The 20,398-nt window shown below is 37.5% G+C and overlaps 1 protein-coding gene across 1 annotated transcript in view; it reads right to left on the minus strand.

The window, feature by feature from the left end:
• Positions 1-20,398, minus strand: part of NSD1 (nuclear receptor binding SET domain protein 1) — a 146,422-nt gene that overhangs the window by 26,905 nt on the left and 99,119 nt on the right. Inside the window, 13 exon segments of the mRNA XM_080803602.1 lie at positions 1,477-1,656; positions 2,978-3,178; positions 9,442-9,565; positions 11,991-12,134; positions 13,039-13,157; positions 16,488-16,563; positions 18,527-18,636; positions 19,842-19,861; positions 19,863-19,965; positions 19,968-20,018; positions 20,021-20,059; positions 20,062-20,079; positions 20,082-20,106. Of these exon segments, the coding sequence (XP_080659728.1) occupies positions 1,477-1,656; positions 2,978-3,178; positions 9,442-9,565; positions 11,991-12,134; positions 13,039-13,157; positions 16,488-16,563; positions 18,527-18,636; positions 19,842-19,861; positions 19,863-19,965; positions 19,968-20,018; positions 20,021-20,059; positions 20,062-20,079; positions 20,082-20,106 (1,210 nt within the window).

Raw genomic sequence — 20,398 nt, forward strand, 5'->3', positions numbered from 1 at the left:
CTGCCTACTTGTGATCTCTCTCTCTCTCTTTCTCTCTGTCAAATAAATAAAATAAATAAAAAAATCTAAAAAAAAAAAAAAAACCCACAAAAAAGAATACCCACTGAAGAAAGGCAAAGGACAGAGCTGAGGGGAAATAGTGGCAAACACTTTTGCAGGGAAGGACATATGATATGAGCTGAGAGAGAATATGAGAAAAGAAATCAACAGGATTTATCTGCATAGATGGATGGGAGGTAGGCAGGAGAGTTTATCTGGTGGCATATATATATAGCCTAACACTATTCTAAAGGAGAATTATGTTTTAAGTTGAAGGGGGGGAAAAATACCAATTTTTCTTCATCCACTTTAGAAGAACTTTTAGGAATTAATATCCCTAACAGTGAAAAAACATTTTATAGACATTCATAAATTCCTTCACTTTCCTTTTGTTTCATCCCTTTAAATTCATGACAAAATGATTTAACAAAAAAGAAACACAACTTTATGATATAATACCATCTTCTAGAACTGTACACAACTATCTTAAGTAGTATCACTTAAAAGTTAAGCAATGGGTTTTTTTCTGATGGTGGGACTTGGGACGATTTATGATTAATTAATTAATCAATCATTTCCTCCATTTTTTATCTTTCCTTTCTCTCCCTCCAGATTTATTAAGATAAAACTGATTTATAACATCGTGTAAGGTTAACGTGTACAACAGAATGACTAGATATATATATATATACTGTGAAATGATTGCTGAAATAAGCTTAGGTAGAACATTTAACACCTCACATACTTAAAATTTTTTTCATTTTGGTTATAGTGAGAATTTTTAAGATCTACTCTCTTTAGCAGCTTGCAAATATACAATACAGTACTGTTAACTACAGTTACCACGCTGTACGTTAAATCCCCTAAACTTGCCCATCTTCTAACTGGAAGTTTGCACTGTTTGATCATAATCCCCCATTTTTCAAGGACAATTTTATTTCCCTCCCCTTGTCTTTTATTTATTGTTTCATTTGTTTATTATTTTTTTTAGGATCTATTTGTTTATTTGAGAGATTGTGTGTACACACATGCATGCACCCAAAAGCGGGGGAGAGGGGAGTGGGCACGGTGAGAGAGAAGTTCAAGCAGACTCCACGCTAAGCACTGAGCCCAAGGCAGGGCTCAATCCAACTGCCCTAAGATCACGACCTGAGCAAAAACCAATAGTCAGATGCTCAACCGTCTGCGCCACCTAGACGCCCTTCATTTGTTCATCATTTTAATAAAAATAAGGTTAAAAAAAATAAATAAATAAAACCCCCTCCCTATTTGGGAAAAAAACCCAAGTTTAAACGTTCTGCTATGTTATCATTAATTCAGAACATTACTTGCCAGTATTTCTCTAGTAGCAAAGTGAAGAAAATTATTTTTGTTGCAGTTAGAATACTGTATTAATCTCTTTTTAGACTATTCATACATTAAGCAGTCATGTCTTACCTTCCGAGCATACGAAACACCAGCTAACATTAACATGCTCATGATTTCGGCAGCCCCGCCTAGGTGTAAAGTGATTAGGGCAGATGATACTATTAGATGCAAGAATCTTGGACCCGGCAGCCAGGCAAAAGTCATTGGCATGGTATGCCACAGGGCAGCGGACACAGCGCATCAGACGACCTAAAATTAGGAGAAGCAGGAAAACCAGGAGTAAAAGAGAAACAAAGAGATTAAACATAAAAGCACCATGAGTTACTGAAATGTCTTTGTAAGCACTGAGAAAATGTCACTAGTAGAAGGAAGCACTACTAGGACAAGGGATTGTAAAACACACAACTCACTATAAAAAAGCTCAGATGGGAGCTATGTGATAAGCTGCCACAAGGCATCAGATCTCACAACTGTTAAGTGAGCCTACCTGACCAAAGAAGGCCCTATTCAATCCATTGCCCTGACTCCTAGGAAACCTGGCATCAGCCTCAAAACTAAACAGGGGAGATGTCACAACCTGAATAAAAGACCAGCTAGGAGAAAGACTATGCTTGCTTTTAATGCCTGGTAATGTGTGATTCTTAAAGCCTGAACTTTTAGGTGAAGAACCTTTCCAACCCTTCCAGATAAAATATGTCCTCTCATATACAGCACCTACTAAAAACTATTACCAAACCACCTAAATGCAAACTATAATAGCAACTGAAAAGGGGAAGATAAGCTGATGGTTAAACTGTAATTTTGATCAAGCAAGTGAAATTACTGTACTTAAGACTGACAAGATCTATAGGCTCAGGAACTCATATTACAAAAGGTACTGCCAGTCTAATTAGAAGAAAAGTCAAAACACTGGTAATTTTCCTGTTTGATCCCCTATGGGAGAAGCAGGGGCTCTTTGGGCATATTAGCATTTAACAATAGACACACAATATTTGGGTTAGGAAAAATTAGTAAGAGATCACATTATTACTAAACAGAAATGATTGTTTTCCCAATGAGAACAGACTTAAAAGCTTAACTTTGCCTATATACCCACAGGCACTTTTGGAAACCTCAGCTCTATAAAGCAGGAAAGAGGTTTCAGAATAGAAGTTTCCAATTTAAAAAACAAAACAAATTCACACAAAACAAAAAGCTCAATTCTGCCCTACATTTATGCATGCATAATATCATACGTGACAACCACAGATATAAAGGGTCCACAGGAAAAGAAAAGTACTTTAGTCTAACGGAGTAGAGAGAGGGAGACTTACAGCAGAATGCTTTCTTAAACTAAACAACACATGAAATCCAAGTATTTGAAACCACCGTGTAACAATAGGGCTCCAAAGAATACAATGTGGGAACTGCTGGATTAGTCCGTTATTTTCCCCTCTCTCACATAAAATACTGGTAGTCTGACAAAAGCTAGAGAGACCATGAAGAGATATGCCACACTGCATCTGGAAATACATGCTACCAATGAAACCAAGGTTCTGTAATTAGACCAGTCCATGTAAGAAACCCATACCTTTAGATGCAGAAACACTGGCTGGATTAGCAGCATGACAGGTTATACAGATGTGGAGGGAGCACCGGAAGCCCTTGTTCTGCATGACAGTGGGTGGATACTTCTGGACACATTCTTCATGGTAAAACTTTCCACACAAGGGCAAAAGGCACCTTTTAACATCTTCCCCACTCTGCTTACAAACAAAACAGGTATGGATTCCTGGTAAACAAAGGAAGGTAATAAATTAACACCAATTCAAGAATTCATCCAATGCTAAACCATTAGACGAAAAGTTTGTTAAGTACACAATTCTGTACCGAGTTCCAATATGGAATTCCATGCAATTCTCCAACACCAGCTGCGTGTCTTACAATTCAACTAAATTCTGAAACTATATACATGGAGGTAACATCATACCCCACAGGTTAAGGACTCAATTGGGCAAGATGGCCTTTGCCCCTAACTCCAGACGCCAATCTCAAGTTCAGGTCGTCACCTATACTTCTGACTGGCTATAAATCAGAGGTTCCTAAAACCTGCACTTCCTTGGGTTTGATTAATTTGCTGGAATGGCTCAAAGAACTCAGAAAAACATTTTATTTACTGGATCACCAGTTTATCATGAAAAGATAATACTCAGGAATAGCTAGATGGAAATGAGATGCACAGGGCAAGGTATGAGGAAAGGATGGGGTGCTTTCATTCCCTCTCCAAGAGCAGCACTTTATTCTGAATCTCCACACACCAATCCAGAAGCTCTCCGAAACCCATTCTTCTGGGTTCTGAGACTTCAGTGCATAGGCTGATTAAACCATTGGCCACAGGGGACTGACTCAACCTCCAGACGCTGCCACCCCCCAAACCCGCTTCCCTAGAGATTAGGGGGAAAGGAGTGAGAGTTCTAGCCCTGTAATCATAAGGTTGGTTCTCCCGGCAATCAAGCCCCCATCCTGAGGCATGTCTTTTATTAACACAGTCAAACACACACAAAGAACATCTTGGTAACTCACCACATAGGAGAGACCAAGGTTTTGGGAGCTCTGTGCCACAAGCTAAAGACCAAAATATGTATTTCTTATTATAAATCACAATATCACAATAAAGAACTTTGTAACAGACTGATCAGGCTGACAACAAGAACCTACCAAACAATTTTAAGATCGTTATTAAGTGAGAAATTCTTGACAATATATACTTGCTGATATGACAAAACAGGAAGAACACATTACCTACAAAGCATTCCTGCCAAAAGAAAACTGATCTGAAATTAATCCAGCCTCTAGATCTAACTACAAGTTTCCAGGAAATATGGAAGATAGGGCAACAAGTTAAAAGGACACCTGAAAGATGTAATCAACCAAATTTGCAATGCAGAAAATTTAGGACAAATGACTGTCAAAACAAATAAACGACATTAAAAAATAGGATGGAGGTGTACTGTTGTAGATTAAAAGAAACTGAAGAGATATACCAAAAAATACAATAAAAGCAGTCTTATCTGGATCTTGATTAAAATACTGTAAAAAGACATCTTTGAGACATATGGGAAAATTGAAAATGGGACTGGGAAGTAGGTGACACACAGAAGTTACTGTATAATCTTGCTACATATTATATATATATATATATATATATTTTTTTTTTTTTAGATTTTTTAATTTATTTGACAGACAGAGATCACAAGTAGGCAGAGAGGCAGGCAGAGAGAGACAGACGGAAGCAGGCTCCCCGCTGAGCAGAGAGCCCAATGCAGGGTTCAATCCCAGGATACTGGGATCATGACCCGAGCCGAAGGCAGAGGCTTTAACGCACTGAGCCACCCAGGCGTCCCTAGATATATATTTTTAAATTGTGTTAGACCTTTTGAAATACATGGGTAAAGCACCTGGTATTATATAAGACTGATGACTCAAAGAGGTGTACCCCTGAAACAAATATATAAAAAGAAATATATGGGTAGACAGAGGCAGAAAACTGATAACTACTGAAGCTAAATGATGAATACATGGGATTACTTTATACTGTTCAACTTTTGTAAATGTCTTAGGATTTCTGTAATACAAAGCTTAAGAAAAGGGAAAAACAAAACAAAACAAAGAAACAATTACCTCGCTTTGAGAAGCCATACAAAGTAAGGGAAAGCCCAGGCTTGAGAGACAGACCTGAACATGAATCTTGCCCGTAACACTTGTGGGAAACAGGAATTCATTAAAATAACCCACCATACCTATAAACAGTAAGATCACCCAGCTAATAGTGATTTTAAGAAAACATTTTAATTATCCATTTGGAAAAAAGCAAACTACTTACTGCCTGATGTCAATATTAAACTGGAATAACCTAAATTATGGTATGGTCACTCCACATTAGGAAAATAGGGTGAGTCACAAGAAAAAAGAAATGACTCCCTTATTTTTACTCTATTCACCTAGGGTAAAATTTCCTACCCTCAAAAATAGTAGGGCACCTGGGTGGCTCAGTCGGTTAAACGACTGTCTTCGGCTCAGGTCATGATCCCGGGGTCCTGGGATCGAGTCCCACATCGGGCGCTCCGATGTGGGAGAACCTGCTTCTCCCTCTCCTTCTGCCTGCTACTCCTCATCTTGTGCTCTCTCTCTCTGTGTCAAATTAATAAGTAAATAATCTTTTAAAATTTTTTTAAAAAAATTATAAAAAATAGTAATAAATCTACCTCACATCATATATAAAAATTAATAAAGAACAGACCTTAGACATAAAGGTAAAACCTCAAACTATAAAATTTTCATTAGAAAACAAAGAAAAGCTTTATGACACTGGGTTATAAAAGATTTCAATATGACATCAAAGCACAAACTCTAAAAAAAACAAGCTGAAAAACATCATTTACAATTAAAAAACTGCTCTTCAAGGGACGCCTGGGTGGCTCAGTCATTAAGCATCTGACTTCAGCTCAGGTCATGACCCCAGGGTCCTGGGATCCATGCCAGAGTCAGGCTCCCTGCTGAGTGGGAAGTCTGCTTCTCTCTCTCCCACTCCCCCTGCTTGTGTTCCCTCTCTCACGGTCTCTGTCAAATAAATAAATAAAAATCTTAAAAATAAATAAATAAATAAATAAAAATAAGAAACTGCTCTACAAAAGACATGATTAAGAAAAAAAAAAAACCAACCCACAGACTGGTAGAATAATTTTCAAAGTATGTATCTGATAAATAACTAGTATCCAGAATATATATAATGAACTCTTTAAAACTCAACAGTAAGAAAATGAACAACCTAATTAATAAAAAAATAATTGAACAAATACTTCATCAAGGAAGATGGCAAAAAAGCACACTGAAAAGAAGCACAACATCATTTGTCATTAGGAAAATGCACATTAAAACCACAATGAAGTACCACTACATATCTGTCCAAATGGCTAAAATTAAAAAGACTGACAATACCAAGTGTTGATGAAAATATGGAGAACTGAAACTCTCATCCATTACTGATGACAATGTAAAATGGTACAAACACTCTGGAAAACAGTTTGGATGTTTCTTAGAATGTTAAATATACACCTACCAACCATGCCTTCCACCCTTAGGTATTTAGAAGTAAAAAGAAAATGTGTCCGTACAAAGACATGAATGTTCATAGCAGCTTTATTAGTAATACCCCAACCTGAGAACAACCCCAATGTATTATCAACAGATGAATGAATAAACCAACTGTGACACATTTATACAATGGAATACTACTCAGCAATAAAAAGGAATGAACTCTCAACACGTACAGCAATGTTGTTGAATCTCAAATTACCTATGCTGAGGGATGGTTTCACAGGTGTATGTACACACACGTACGTATCAGAACTTATCAAATTACACTTTGTGCAGTTTACTGTACAACTATCCCTCAACAAAGCTGTTTTAAGAAAGAAAAGGAACTACCGATAAACACATTAACAGAGATGAGTGTCAAAAACATTATGCAGAACCAGACACAAAAAAACTACATACATTTTGTTCCACTTATGAAACTCTTAAAAAAAATAAATCTCATGTGTAATTACAGAAAGCACATCACTGCTTGCCTGAAATAGGATTGGGGTAGGGATGGGGGGGGTAGTGAGGGGCGGGAGGATCAACTAGGACTAAGTACAAGGGAACTTTCTGGAGCAATGGAAATGTTCTGAATCTTCACTGTGGTTGTCCTTACATATGTGTTTATAAATTTTATCAAAACCTACCAAAACATACATTAAAACTAGTGCATTTTTTTAATAGGTAAATTATACTTCAGTAAGGTTAATTCTTTAAAAAATACCTTTGCCGTAACTAGTTCAGAGAGTATCACATGATAATAAAGATAAGACTAGCAAGGGCACCTGGGTGGCTCAGTGGGTTAAGCCTCTGCCTTCGGCTCAGGTCATGATCTCAGGGTCCTGGGATCAAAGCCTGTATCAGGCTCTCTGCTCAGCAGGGGGCCTGCTTCCTCCTCCCCCTCTGCCTGCCTGTCTACTTGTGATCTCTGTCTGTCAAATAAATAAATAAAATCTTAAAAAAAAAAAAAAGATAAGACTAGCAAAACTGGATTATCTGTACAAAAGGCAAGACTTCTCTAAGATTAGGATTAAGAGATATGCACACACCTAAAGTTTTTTCCCTAAATTTCATTGATAGGGCTGGATGGCACTATTTCCCATAATGATCAAAAGCCCACTGTACAGGAGGCAAAATAACCCCAGAACTATCTTGCCTTCTAGCTTTTATTCCCACACTGCTAAAAGCAGTGGCAGAAAGAGGAGATAACTCAATATGACACGGCAACTGATTTACAGACACAAATTAAAGAATTATTTATTTGACAGACAGAGATCACAAGTAGGCAGAGAGAGGAAGGGAAGCAGGCTCCCCGCTGAGCAGAGAGCCCGACGTGGGACTCGATCCGGGGACACTGAGATCATGACCTGAGCCGAAGGCAGAGGCTTAACCCACTGAGCCACCCAGGCGCCCAAGACACAAATTAATTCTGTCTCTCGATTCCCACAGGAACTACTTTAAACCTACAACTCCACCCTTCAAGTTAGAAGCCACCTTTTCCCCATCATTCTCACCAAACTAAGAAAAACTCTGACTTATTCTCCAACTCTCCAATTCCAAGGTACTTTCCTGTTTTATCTTTTTGTCTCTTCAAGATTATTCTCTCCTATCACTTAGCAACTACACTCCACTAATTATTCCCTCCTTTTGCAGTAATTTGTTTCCCTATAAATACTCAAGATGTTCTTCCTCTTGACCCTATAATATCCTCCCTTCAGCTACTACCCTCTTTTCCATGGATATCAAGCTTTTGTAAGAAGTAGGGTATACTGCTATCCATTTGCCCCTCAACTACGTTTAGTGTGGAACACTTGTATGGCAAATATATTTCCCACTGCTATATATATTAGCCTCTTATCACCCCAAAACCTCCTTGGTCTCTTTGCCACATATGCCCCTGCTGATGATATCCTACTCTCCCTGGCTTCACAAACATTCTTTGACTAGCTCCTCCTCACCCTGCAGTGGTTTTTTTTTAATGTAGGCACCCCCTGAGTACTTTTGTTGGTCCTTTTTATCACTCTCCAGATGCTTCTTCCCTGGGCAGGTTCATGCACACTCGTGGTTTTAATGACTTAGGAGTGTAACCGCTTTTAGCCCCCATTTTTCCCTATTACTTAACTGCTGTAGCATTCACATATAATGCTGAAGAAAGAACCATCTCCTTAGCGTAGCCTGTGAGGTACTTTACAGTTGGTTCCATCTGACCATTCTGTTTCTGAGCCAATCTATATAACTCCCAAGATTATATACATCTTTCCCCTGTACTCCTAGGGCTAATAATATATTACATGTTAATAAAAAAATTAAAAAATGTGTCTTTCCTTTTTTTGGTAAATAGTTTTGTTCACGTATGATATACACACAGAAAAGTATAGCATCCTAAGTATACAGTTCACAAATAATCATAAAGAAAACATGCTTATGTAATTAATCACTGTTCAGCTCAAGAAATATAAAACATCACCAGTAATCCAGAAACCCTCCTTGTCACTAACAATGCCTCTTCCCTAAAGTATCTTAAACTCTAAACACACTAACTTATGCCTCCTATTTCCCAAATATTCTATACTTTCATTACTGGATCTTCTTGTACTTCACCTCCCCACAGCAATTTCCATGTCTCTTTTAAAGCCAAACTTAGCTATCTTCCTCTGTGGAAATGGCTCACCTTTGTTCACCTATCACTATAAATCTCTCTCTACTACAATCCTTTTGCACTATATTATACTATCAATTCATTATTCACTTGGTATTCTTTTCCACAGGCAAAAACCATACAGCACTTATCTGCGTCTGTAGCAACTAGTCCCATATTGCCATAGAAAGTGTCTGCAATAAATGTTGGGAATTTTTCCTGAAAAACTTAAAACTCAAACTATCTTCGGAAGAAAACCCCATCTATAACTACTTCACCTGTGCGACATTCATTGCAGATAAATTTTCCTCTCGGCATCTCAGTTAATCCAAGGCACTCCAGGTGGAAAGCCCCACAGCACTGAGCCTCACATAACAGCAGCTCACCCAGTTTCTCACAGTTCTGTTAAGAGAAAGAAAACAGGTATGTCTACAAAGTATTTTTAAAGTCCCAAGCAGAAGGCCTTCGTGAAGAAAGATTAAGCAGGAGCTTTCCAGAAAGAAGAGAGCCCACCATTTATTTAGCCAATATTTAATGATTAATTCCTCTATGCCAGCTTCCACAAAGTCCCCAGCTCTCACGGTTCGTAAATACTAAGGATTGAAAATACAAGTAAACAAACAAACACAAAAAGTATCAGATAATTATAAGCATTAAGTAGAGAATTCAAATAGCTACTTGGGATTGGGTCATCAGGAATGGCCTCTCAGATGCAGTTAGTTCTGAACTCCAAGTCAGTCACATGATCTGACAGAAAGACCAGGGAGACAAATACAGAAAGTCCACAAATAGGAAAAACTATGTTACGTCCGAGAATCATAAGGGAAGTCAGTGGACTACAGTGAACAAAAGTTATACGTGGTAGAAGATAAGGTAAGAAAAAGGCAACAGCCTGATTGTGTGGTCTGACACATTATGCTACATTTTCAGATTTTATTCAAATTACAGAGGTGTGCCATTAGAGGGCTTTAACAAGGAAAAGCTAAAATCAGATATTCATTTAAAGACAGATTCCTCTGATTACTACATGGAAAATGAGTTCAAGAATGAGAAAAGTGAGAATAGCAGTAAAGAGACAATCAAGAAGGCTACTGTAATAGTTCAATCAAGAGATACTGGTTAGCTAGACTTGGGTTGTAACAGTCCAAAAGGGCTCTAAGCAAGGTTTAAACAATGTCTGAGATACATCTACAACCATCTCAAAGAGGTCACCTTTCTGAGATGATCTAAGATAGGGGGTCATTTATGATAGGGCCTTAGGAAATAGAGATCTGGCTTTGCTGCTTTTAAAACATAAGATTTATGAAAATTCTGCAAATTCCCAACATTTGTTATTTTCATCCCTCTAACATCCTGACTTGTTGCCCCACAGTGATTAGCAGGAAAATACTAAAAATGAAAAAGAGTCTTATTGTGGAAGACAAGAAAGAAGAAGGCAACTAGGTAAGTCTAGTATCTTCAAGCACCTGAAGAAACAAAAGGTCTTGGCCACTTGATATCAAAGCTTAAATAAACAAATGAGTAGAGAGCTTTGGGGAAAAAATGCCAGAGGCAGCCAGGGATTAAGAGCAGAAAGACCCCAAGGTCTTAAACAACCTATAGTGTAAATTAAGTCTTACACTCTGGCTCTTCCATTATCCCCTAACTCACATATAAAAATTGACAAATGCGATAAATATTATCCACTTTATTTTGTATAATCACAGTGCCAGTGATACCAGCTTTTATGTACAATAAACAAATTTGCCTTTACCATTTAAACAGGGAAACTTCAATTACAGTATATATCAAAGACAAATTTAAAACATGTTATGGGCTAACCCTTTAACTGGGATGACCAAGTAATTCAACTTTCAAACTGGTAACCATGTGAGTGAAAGGACATGATATTAATAAATTAAACAAGGACAACAGATTTAAACAAAAAGTGATCCAAACAATCCAGGACCACAAGGCAATTATCCTTTTAACCAGTTTTGTTGATACTCTTTGTTGTTATACAATCTCTGAGGAATAACACTATGTTTGGGTACTGATCTGAATATGATCAGCCTTCTTTATATAGTAGTGAAAATGAAAAAACAAACTGAATGGAAATTCTACTGTTCTACATACTCTAAGCTTGGGTTAACTTTATTTTTAGCTGTTTCAATTAAAAAAAAGAAAAAGAAACCTAGTATCTTCAACTTTTTATAGGCCAGCTTTTAAGAATTTACAAAGGTAGGGGCGCCTGGGTGGCTCAGTGGGTTGAAGCCTCTGCCTTCGGCTCGGGTAGTGATCCCAGGGTCCTGGGATCGAGCCCCACATCAGGCTCTCTGCTCTGCAGGGAGCCTGCTTCCCCCTCTCTCTCTGCATGCCTCTCTGCCTACTTGTGATCTCTGTCTGTCAAATAAATACAATATTTAAAATAAATAAATAAATAAATAAGGGCAGCAGTAGATTCTCTGAAGTCACTATTTTAAAGAAAAAGAAATCTCAAAGTGAAAATTTCCCTTGCAACATTCCCTAGAAACCCAGAGATTCTCACACCATGAAACATACAGGAAAATGATCTTTAAGTAATCTGTGATTCCTTCTTCCATCTCAGACCTGCTCCATGGCATCTACTCATGGGTAACAAGGGCAGGTATTTTACCAACACTAAATATTTATTTTCCTTTCTCTTCTCGTGAGAAGGGGTAAGACTTAACTCCTTAAAGGGAAGTGACTCCAGGGGAATCATCCAGGAAAAATGTTTATTCTAACATGACTGGGTTATCAAGAGATGAGAGGGCTTTTCTTAAAAGACACACAAGCAATCCAAATGCAAGTGGGCAACATCCTTTACCTGACAAACGTTCTCCTTGAGTGCAGCTCCTCCACCTCGTTCGCCCTGCAGCTTTTTAGATGCTGGCATCCCATGATCATTCTCTACACCCTCCTCAACAGTCTCCTTGGGGCTTGCAGCTGTTCTGTGTGTCATCAGTTCTCCCTTGCAGAGAAAAAATAATGTCCCACATCTGTATTATAGATGTCTCCTCCATGTGACCCCCTCCCTCTGGGCTGCTATTTGTCTAGCCATTAAGCACTTACAGATGTTCAGCCAATCACGCGGGCGGACTGCATGCAATGTTAGTTCTAACCCTGCTGTGATTGGGCGGGTAGTGGGCGCCTCATGCCCTGCCACTAACTGCTCTGAGGCTGTTCCACTGGAACTTTTTGAGCTGTTCCATTTTAAGGTTTCACTAAGGGAGAGAAAACATTCTTAAGTTTATTTGATTACTTATTTGTCCTTCCAAGATCAGTGTTTCCTAAATAATGCCTCCCTTGGGCATTCTATTCAAATTATCCTGGAAAGAAACACTCCGTATAATAATGTGTAAAGCTGACCTCACTTGTTCTAATTCTCTTTTAACCTGAGTTGAAAAGCTAGAGACTGCATCAATGACTGCATTGATGCTCTACAAGGAAATGGTTTTAAATCTACCTTTGTTTCCTTAAAGCAAATGTTTACAAACATTAGTCTAAAATTAAGCAGCTGATGGTTTCAAGAAATAAGCAAATGAGTTTCCCTCTAATTGCAGCAGTCTCAACTTGTAAAGGGCAATATCTAAGTTCATTCAGATCATATGGTTACTTGGTATTGTGCTCTGGTTATTTAGAAAAAGCTTACTTCATGATGAAAGCTATAAAATTCATCAGATACCTAGAGCATAGGATGTGGTCTATTAAAAAGATCATATCCATAGTTGCCATATATGTCTTCTTATAGCTATCAATGAGCTGTTTCAGTAGAACATGATTCTTAAGAAAACTCAAGGGAAAGAAGGGTGTGGCCTCTACTGTGAAAAGTAGATTTTCCTTGGAAGGTCAAAAGATGAGGAACTGAGTAATACCTCTGAGGTTGGAGTTTCTTTTGATGAATCATCATTTTTCATTTTTTTACAATGCACCTTGGCTGTAGTATGCCTCTGTCGTTTCCGCTTCCTTGGTTTATCAAATATCTTGGTAGTGCCTATGACAGAAAACAGGCATTATCTGCTGGTTATTCACCCACATGTTCAAGAAATCCTATCCTCAACTTAAAGGACCTCGAAGAATTACAGAATGTTAGAGTAAAAAACCAATCATAAAGTCCATTTAATTCCCCAACTTAGTAGATGAGGAAAAGGGCACAGAAAGGAGGAGACTTACCCATGACTATGTAACTAGTTGGGGAAAGAGCTACACATATATAAATTCTGTCTTATACAGATTAAATGGTAAAATGAGCAAGTAGGTTAAAGCAGTTTCATTTTACATGATGAAACGGAAGTCTTCATAGTTCCTCAAAGGACTTAAATATCCTATAGATGGGGAGGAAATACATTTAATAGTCAGGAAAAGATACTAAAACCTGACCTCCACAATTAAAGACAGTAAATTGTATCACTATACAATGTAAGGATTAAGATGAAAAGCTGTAATACAAAAATCTGGCTTGGGGAAAGAGGAGACCTCCCACAAAACATTTAGTGGCTTAAAGGATATTCATGCTGTAGTACTAAAATCCTGAACATCCAACAATATAAAATAGATAATATATGATCTAATCAGGCATATTTATAAAATGAAATTCCAGTCTCTCCCTCATTGCCTATTACACAAATTTCAACTTTTTATTATAGAAATAAAGAGGAATCTCAAGTGCTACTTCATAAAATGTTCCAGGATAATTAGGCTAGGTAAAAACATGAAGGCTAGACTTTGGAAAACCGGCTTGGTACTCTCTTTCTTGGGACTGCTTGATGGAGATGGAGAAGCTCTATCAAAGCTGCCAATCACCTATGACTAAAAGAAGAATTAATATGGTAGCAGAATAAAAGTTCAAAATTCTCAGGAGCTAAAACAGTTGATGAAATTTACAAAAGATAAAGTACAGGTTGTACCTTTTATAAAAACTGAACTACAAAAATAGAAGAGCTGGTATTTTGAAAGTTTGGGTTTTTTTTAAAGCAAGCAAGCAAGCAAGCAAGCAAACCGGTGAATCCGTGAAATTATATATGAACACAAGGTTAACATAAGCTAACATACTACTAGATTTACTCACTAGAAAACTTAATAATCTTGGGTTACATTTAAAGATGTGCTTATTTACAGGGCGCCTGGGTGGCTCAGCAGATTAAAGCCTCTGCCTTCGGCTCAGGTCATGATCCCAGGGTCCTGGGATCTAGCCCCACATCAGGCTCTCTGCTCAGGGGGGAGCCTGCTTCCCCCCCTCTTTCTGCCTGCCTCTATGCCTACTTGTGATCTCTTGTCAAATAAATAAATAAATAAGTAAATAAAGATGTGCGCATTTAAGGAGTGCCTGAGTGGCTCAGGCACTGACTGAGCAGCTGCCTTCTGCTCAGGTCATGATCCTGGGGTCCTGGGACTGAGCACTGCATCAGGCTCCCTGGTCAACAGGTGGTCTGCTTTTCCCTCTTCCGCTGCCCCCTCTTCACCCCTTCTGCTCGTTCTATCTCTCAAAAAATAGATAAATTAAATCTTAAAAAAAAAAAAAAGTAGCCATTTAAGATCACATGTAGTACTGCCTGGGTGGCTAAGTAGATTAAGTGTCTGCCTTCAGCTCAATCATGATCCTGGGGTCCTGATATGGAGCTCTGTGTCAGGCTCCCTGCTCAGCAGGGAGTCTGCTTCTCTCTTCCCATCTGCCCCTTCCCCTGCTTGTGTGCTCGCTCTCACACTCTCTCAAATAAATAAGTAAAATCTTTTTTTTCCCCCTAAAACAATCACATGTAACATAACCTTCCCATGATACCCTTTGCTGGTAGAACACATCTGACGCTATATGCTAAAATTTGGGCTAATATCTCAGAAATGACACTAATCAATAAATGGCACTGGCAGATGAATGAATAAAGTGGTACAAAGAATTGGCATCGAGAAAATCTGGGGTGGATAACAAAATGGTAGTGTGGCAATGAGTTTGGTCAGGTCTGGATTTAGTACCCCAACCCTGCCACCTCTTTCACCTTGTTTTTCTATAATACAGGGATAATACGGATAATACCCTAACTCTCTGTAAAGCTTTAGATGGGTTAGAAGTTAACAGTCCTAGAGCAACGGACTGAGCAAACAAAGGATCTCTAGAGGAAATGCTCGAACTACGATATTTTATCTATTATTGAATGAAGGCCTGCCTATCCCTCCAGGCATAACGAAGATTACCATGTATAACTTTCAGGACTCAGATTCAAATGCAATCTAAAAGATTTCCAAGCCTGGGGTGCTTGGGTGGCTCAGTCAGTAAACCATCTGACTCTTGATTTTAGCTCAGGTCATGATCTCAGGATCATGGAATCAAGTCCTGCATTGGGCTCTGCACTGAGGATGGAGCTGCTTAGGATTTTCTCCCTCCCTCTCTCTCTGCCCCTCTCCCTGCTTGCACTCTCTCTAAAAAAAATAAAATAAACACCAAAAAATAAAATAAATTTTTTAAAAAGCCCTTAAAAGAAGCAACCACAGGGACCACATTCAAAATGTAAGCTCTTTTTTTTCAAGTATATGCTCACTCACCAAAGAGCATAGATGTGACAAAGAAACTAAGACTATTTGTGAAAAACAGGCTTAGATGACTTGTAATTTCCCTCTCAACTCAGATTCCCCATTTTCTGTCCTACAGAATAAAAACTGAATCAAAGCCAAGAAAGTGGGCACCTGGGTGGCTCAGTGGGTTAAGCCTTTGCCTTTAGCTCAGGTCATGGTCTCAGGGTCCTGGGATTGAGCCCCACATCAGGCTCTCTGCTCAGTAGGGAGCCTGCTTCTCCCTCTCCCTCTGCCTGCCTCTCTGCCCATTTGTGATCTCTCTCTGTCAAATAAATAAGTATAATCTTTAAAAAAGCAAAAAAACGCCAAGAAAGTAACGATTATAGTTAGAGAATCTCCTAATAAGAAAATTGAGTAGGAGATTTTTCTTTATTGTTCCTAACTTTTCTTTAGCCTAATATAATTCTAATTCTATGTAACTAATTTCAGCATGAAGCTCAAAATGACCATCCAATTTTCTAGTGTCATGCACTGTATTAGGAAGCATATTTGGGCAAACAAGTTTTTCTTGTTTTTTTTAAATCTTATTTTTATTTATTTCTAAGTAATCGTTACACCCAATGTGAGGCTCACGCTCCTGTCCCAGAGATCAAGTTTCATGCTCTTCCAATTGAGCCAGCCAGGTGCCCCTTGGGCAAACAAGTCTTAAAAGATACAATCTCACTGGTCTTGCTAACATATGTAACAACTTCTCTAGTTAGCTGACCAGGTGGTTGTTATTTTGCACTACATTTTTTTAAGTTTCAAAAATACGCACCTCCACCATACTCTTTAGAATGAGATGCAGCACGTGATTCATTAATGTCATTCTCCAAGTGACTGGCTTCATAACACTACAAATAAACAAAATGCAACATTTACAGAGGAACCGAAAATAAACTTTTTATATTATATGCCAAAAGCTGAACTATTATCACAAATACAGAAATCCTGGCTGTTTCTGGCAATTAAATAAACAGTATTAACAATAATGGGTTGAACAGAAACTACATGGAGAAAGACATCAAAAAACAAAAAACACAGCTCCAAAAGACTCCTACAAACACACACTCCTTTGGGATTAACCAGAGACTCCCAATTAAGCAGATACAGAATGGTACTCTGATTCAAATGGTAGACAAAGAGAAAGGGTCTATTCCCAGAGACCCAGCATCTCAGCTCTATTCCATACCACCCTGAATTTAAAATCTATCTTTTTAAAACTGCATTTATAGCCATTAGATTTTACAAAGACTTATTTCCTTGATGAATTCTAAATATTAAAAAGCTCTGAATCAGTGCTCACTCCAGTAGCACATATACCAGAAAGCTCTGAATCATGGAATTATCCTTCTGATTTAATTGGTTATAGATTAATATAAATGAAAGCAACATTAAATCTCAAAACAAAACACTCAGAGTAATTTCCTACACATTTCACTCCCCTACTAGTAATGCTTGTATGAATTAGTTTCAGCCCAATAAAATGTCTTCTACAATAAAAATATTCTTCAGCAGGAAAGTTAAACAAAATTTAGTGGCCATAAAAAGTAAACAGATGTTATTCTTGCTGTAAAGTCCCCAAATTTTGCGATTGAAACAAGCTAAAATACAGCAGTTAATGTCCAAATGCTCACTATATCCATTAATCAAATCATTAACTTGTGCATGTCAATTATATCTCAACAAAACAGGTTAAAAAAAAAATCATTCTCTAAACTGACCCAAATGCTGATTTTCTTTAAAATTGTCATTACCTCACCTGTAGCAGTAATGCAACAGCTTTACATAATTCACCCTGTATAATACTACTAAACTTATCACCTGATAGCAAATGTTATTTCCATGCTCAAAATATTGTGATGAATCACAGTTTCCTTGTCCCTTACAAGTGGCTAAGATTTGAGTAAGACAAAGTTAGGAGAGAAAGCAGTACAGAAGGAAACTATCACAGCCTCACCCAGACATGTTTCAGGAAATGGACTTTGAGAAGAATGAAAGAATTAAAGAATATAATGCAGACTTTTAAAATGAGGTATAAAAACACAAATAAATTGAGTTTTACATTTACATGCTAATCCAGCTGGATGAATAACTCATAAAAGCAAAAACTAGGATCCTCAATATAGGATTAAATGACATAAGCCTGTTATAGCTAATGAAAGAAGTCCCAAAACTCTATTTTTGATCTGATTACAATCTGTATTTTTCCTATTAAAATTTTCTTTCTTTAAAGGAAATCTGTGCATCCCAACAACTGAATTTCTAACACTTACCCTGAGTTACTCCTCACACATATGGGCAATAGGATGTTTCCTAAAAATTATATCCAGGAAAATGACCTTCTATTTCCATCTACTATTTAATGATGTCTTCTTGGCCAATAAAAACCATGTCTGCAAACTCAAAAACTTAAGTTCAAATGTTTCTGCCTGGTTATAACTAAGCTGAGTCTTTTCTGAGGTGTTATGCAGACAGGGCAATGGGATAAGAGTAGGATGGTGGCTCATACAGACAGAAGTAAAAAGCAGATAAGAGGTTTTAATTCCAGAAAAGAAACACACACACACTTTACTCAATCTTATAAGCTTTTTTTATTTTCATTTGAAAAGAACATCTAAAATGAACTGATACACATGTCCACACAAATGCAGAACAGCTTCTCAATATATGATCTCTTAGACCAAAGGAATATATTCTGCGATTCTCTTATTTCTATGTATGTATGCATCCATGTTGCTAAGCATTAATTTGTTTTTAAAACCCCATATTTACATATGGTTTAATCATATTTTAGAATTGACTAAAATAACATACCTTTTTAGAAAGGCCAAGATCTCCTTTCTTGGGCATAAATCCAGGGTCTAAATCATTGGATTCAAGAAGTTTCTTAGTTGGTTTTCTCTGACGTTTACTTTCATAATTTCCTGAAATGCATGGATCTTTTCATTAGATGATTTAGAAACTAGGCACAAACTAATTTTTTAAAAATCCATATGCCACAGGAAAATGAGTCACCATACTTTTTATGTTTTCCTCATCATCTTCTGGTGAGGGGCAGGATATATCAGAATGTATTTATTTATTCTAAAATGTTAACATAAAAAAATAGGAAAACAATTCTCAATACAGACACAAACTAATCTGAAAATGTTCTTATGTCTCTGTGTGTGTATCAAAAAAGGACTAGGGGAAATCAAAAGGGCAGAACTATCTTTATAATAATTAATTGGTAGTAAGGACAAAGGAGAAGGCAGGTGGAGTAGACCCTGAATTCCGGGCATGATAGGAACCAGGATCAGAATTTTTATTCTGCTCCTAAATAAACAAACACATTTACTTGTAGGACTGTTCTTAAGATCATAACAAGAGCCTAATAACAGATTTAGTACATGCTAAATTATGAAATAGTAACTATCTGTACTATTTTTAGTCTTTCTGATTCTGTCTTACTTGATTAGTAAACACGACTGGGATACTTTTCTTTTTTAAATAAAAGAAATATCATCACAAGCTATTGTTGGGAATATAAAAAAAGTTAACATGCAAAATTTTCTCTGGGTGACTAACAACATTTGAGAGACAGAAGGTAAATTAGAGACAATATGTTTAGATTCAACCTTACACCAGGTGACATGTATATAAAGAATAATAAAGTGAAAAGCAACTGGTAATTAACTTCAAGGGAATATTTACACTTAGCTACTTACAATGTATCGGGTAAACTGCATTATGATGTCCTTTTATAAAAGAGGAAACAAGTTCAGAGGTTAAACAATTTCTTAAGTAATACAAAAACTGATAAAGCCAATTATCTGAAGCGTAAGTTTCATGTGTTTATTAGTATGTAGTGCCCTTCCCGCAAACCCTGCTAACCTGAGTGTTGACTCACATGGTGGTTGATCAGCAATCATAACAAGTAACAGTGGAGTAAGGAGAATTGTTTTTAAAACATATCTTATGGACAGTGTCCCACTAATTCGTGATCATTAACGATATTCAGTTAGCTGACATTTCCGGGATTTCCCAGGACAAAAGTGGGTAACTTGCTGTACAGATTTACTATTGACTTTTTATCACAACATGCTAAAATCATATCTACTTACATTCTGAGACCCCATTCCCATCTTACCTGGTGTTTTAACTAGCAATCTCAGACTCAAGGCAGGCCGTGGAGAGACTTTCCGGAGCCACAGGCACAGACAAGGTCAGCTGTGGCAACTCAGCATGTCCACCTCCAAGTTCTGACTGAGCCAAGGCCCTTCCAAAAATGGAGCCTCCCTTTCAAGAACTGGAGGCTCTTCTTTGTTGAAATCAAAGAATTCTCATCCACCTGCTTGTTCTGAGCACAGATCGACATCGGGCTAAAGGCTTTCCTCTTCACAGCGGAACTTAACCTGAAGGCAAAAAAATAAACGTAGAATCCATAGAACAAAGTTGCTATAATTTCAGATTCAAAAATGAATAATGAACTTAAAAGTGAAATTCTGATGTGCTACAACACCGATGAATCTTGAAGATTCACTAAGTGAAATAAGCCATATACAAAAGGACAAATATTTTATGATTCTACATATATGAGGTTAACCTAGAATAATAAAATTCAGAGAGACAGAAAATAGAATGGGGGAGCGTGGGGTGTGGCTCAGTTAGTTATGCATCTCAGGGTCATGAGACCAAGCACCATAC

This window comes from Martes martes (assembly GCF_963455335.1).
Source record: "Martes martes genome assembly, chromosome: 5".
Classification (NCBI taxonomy): Eukaryota; Metazoa; Chordata; class Mammalia; order Carnivora; family Mustelidae; genus Martes; species Martes martes.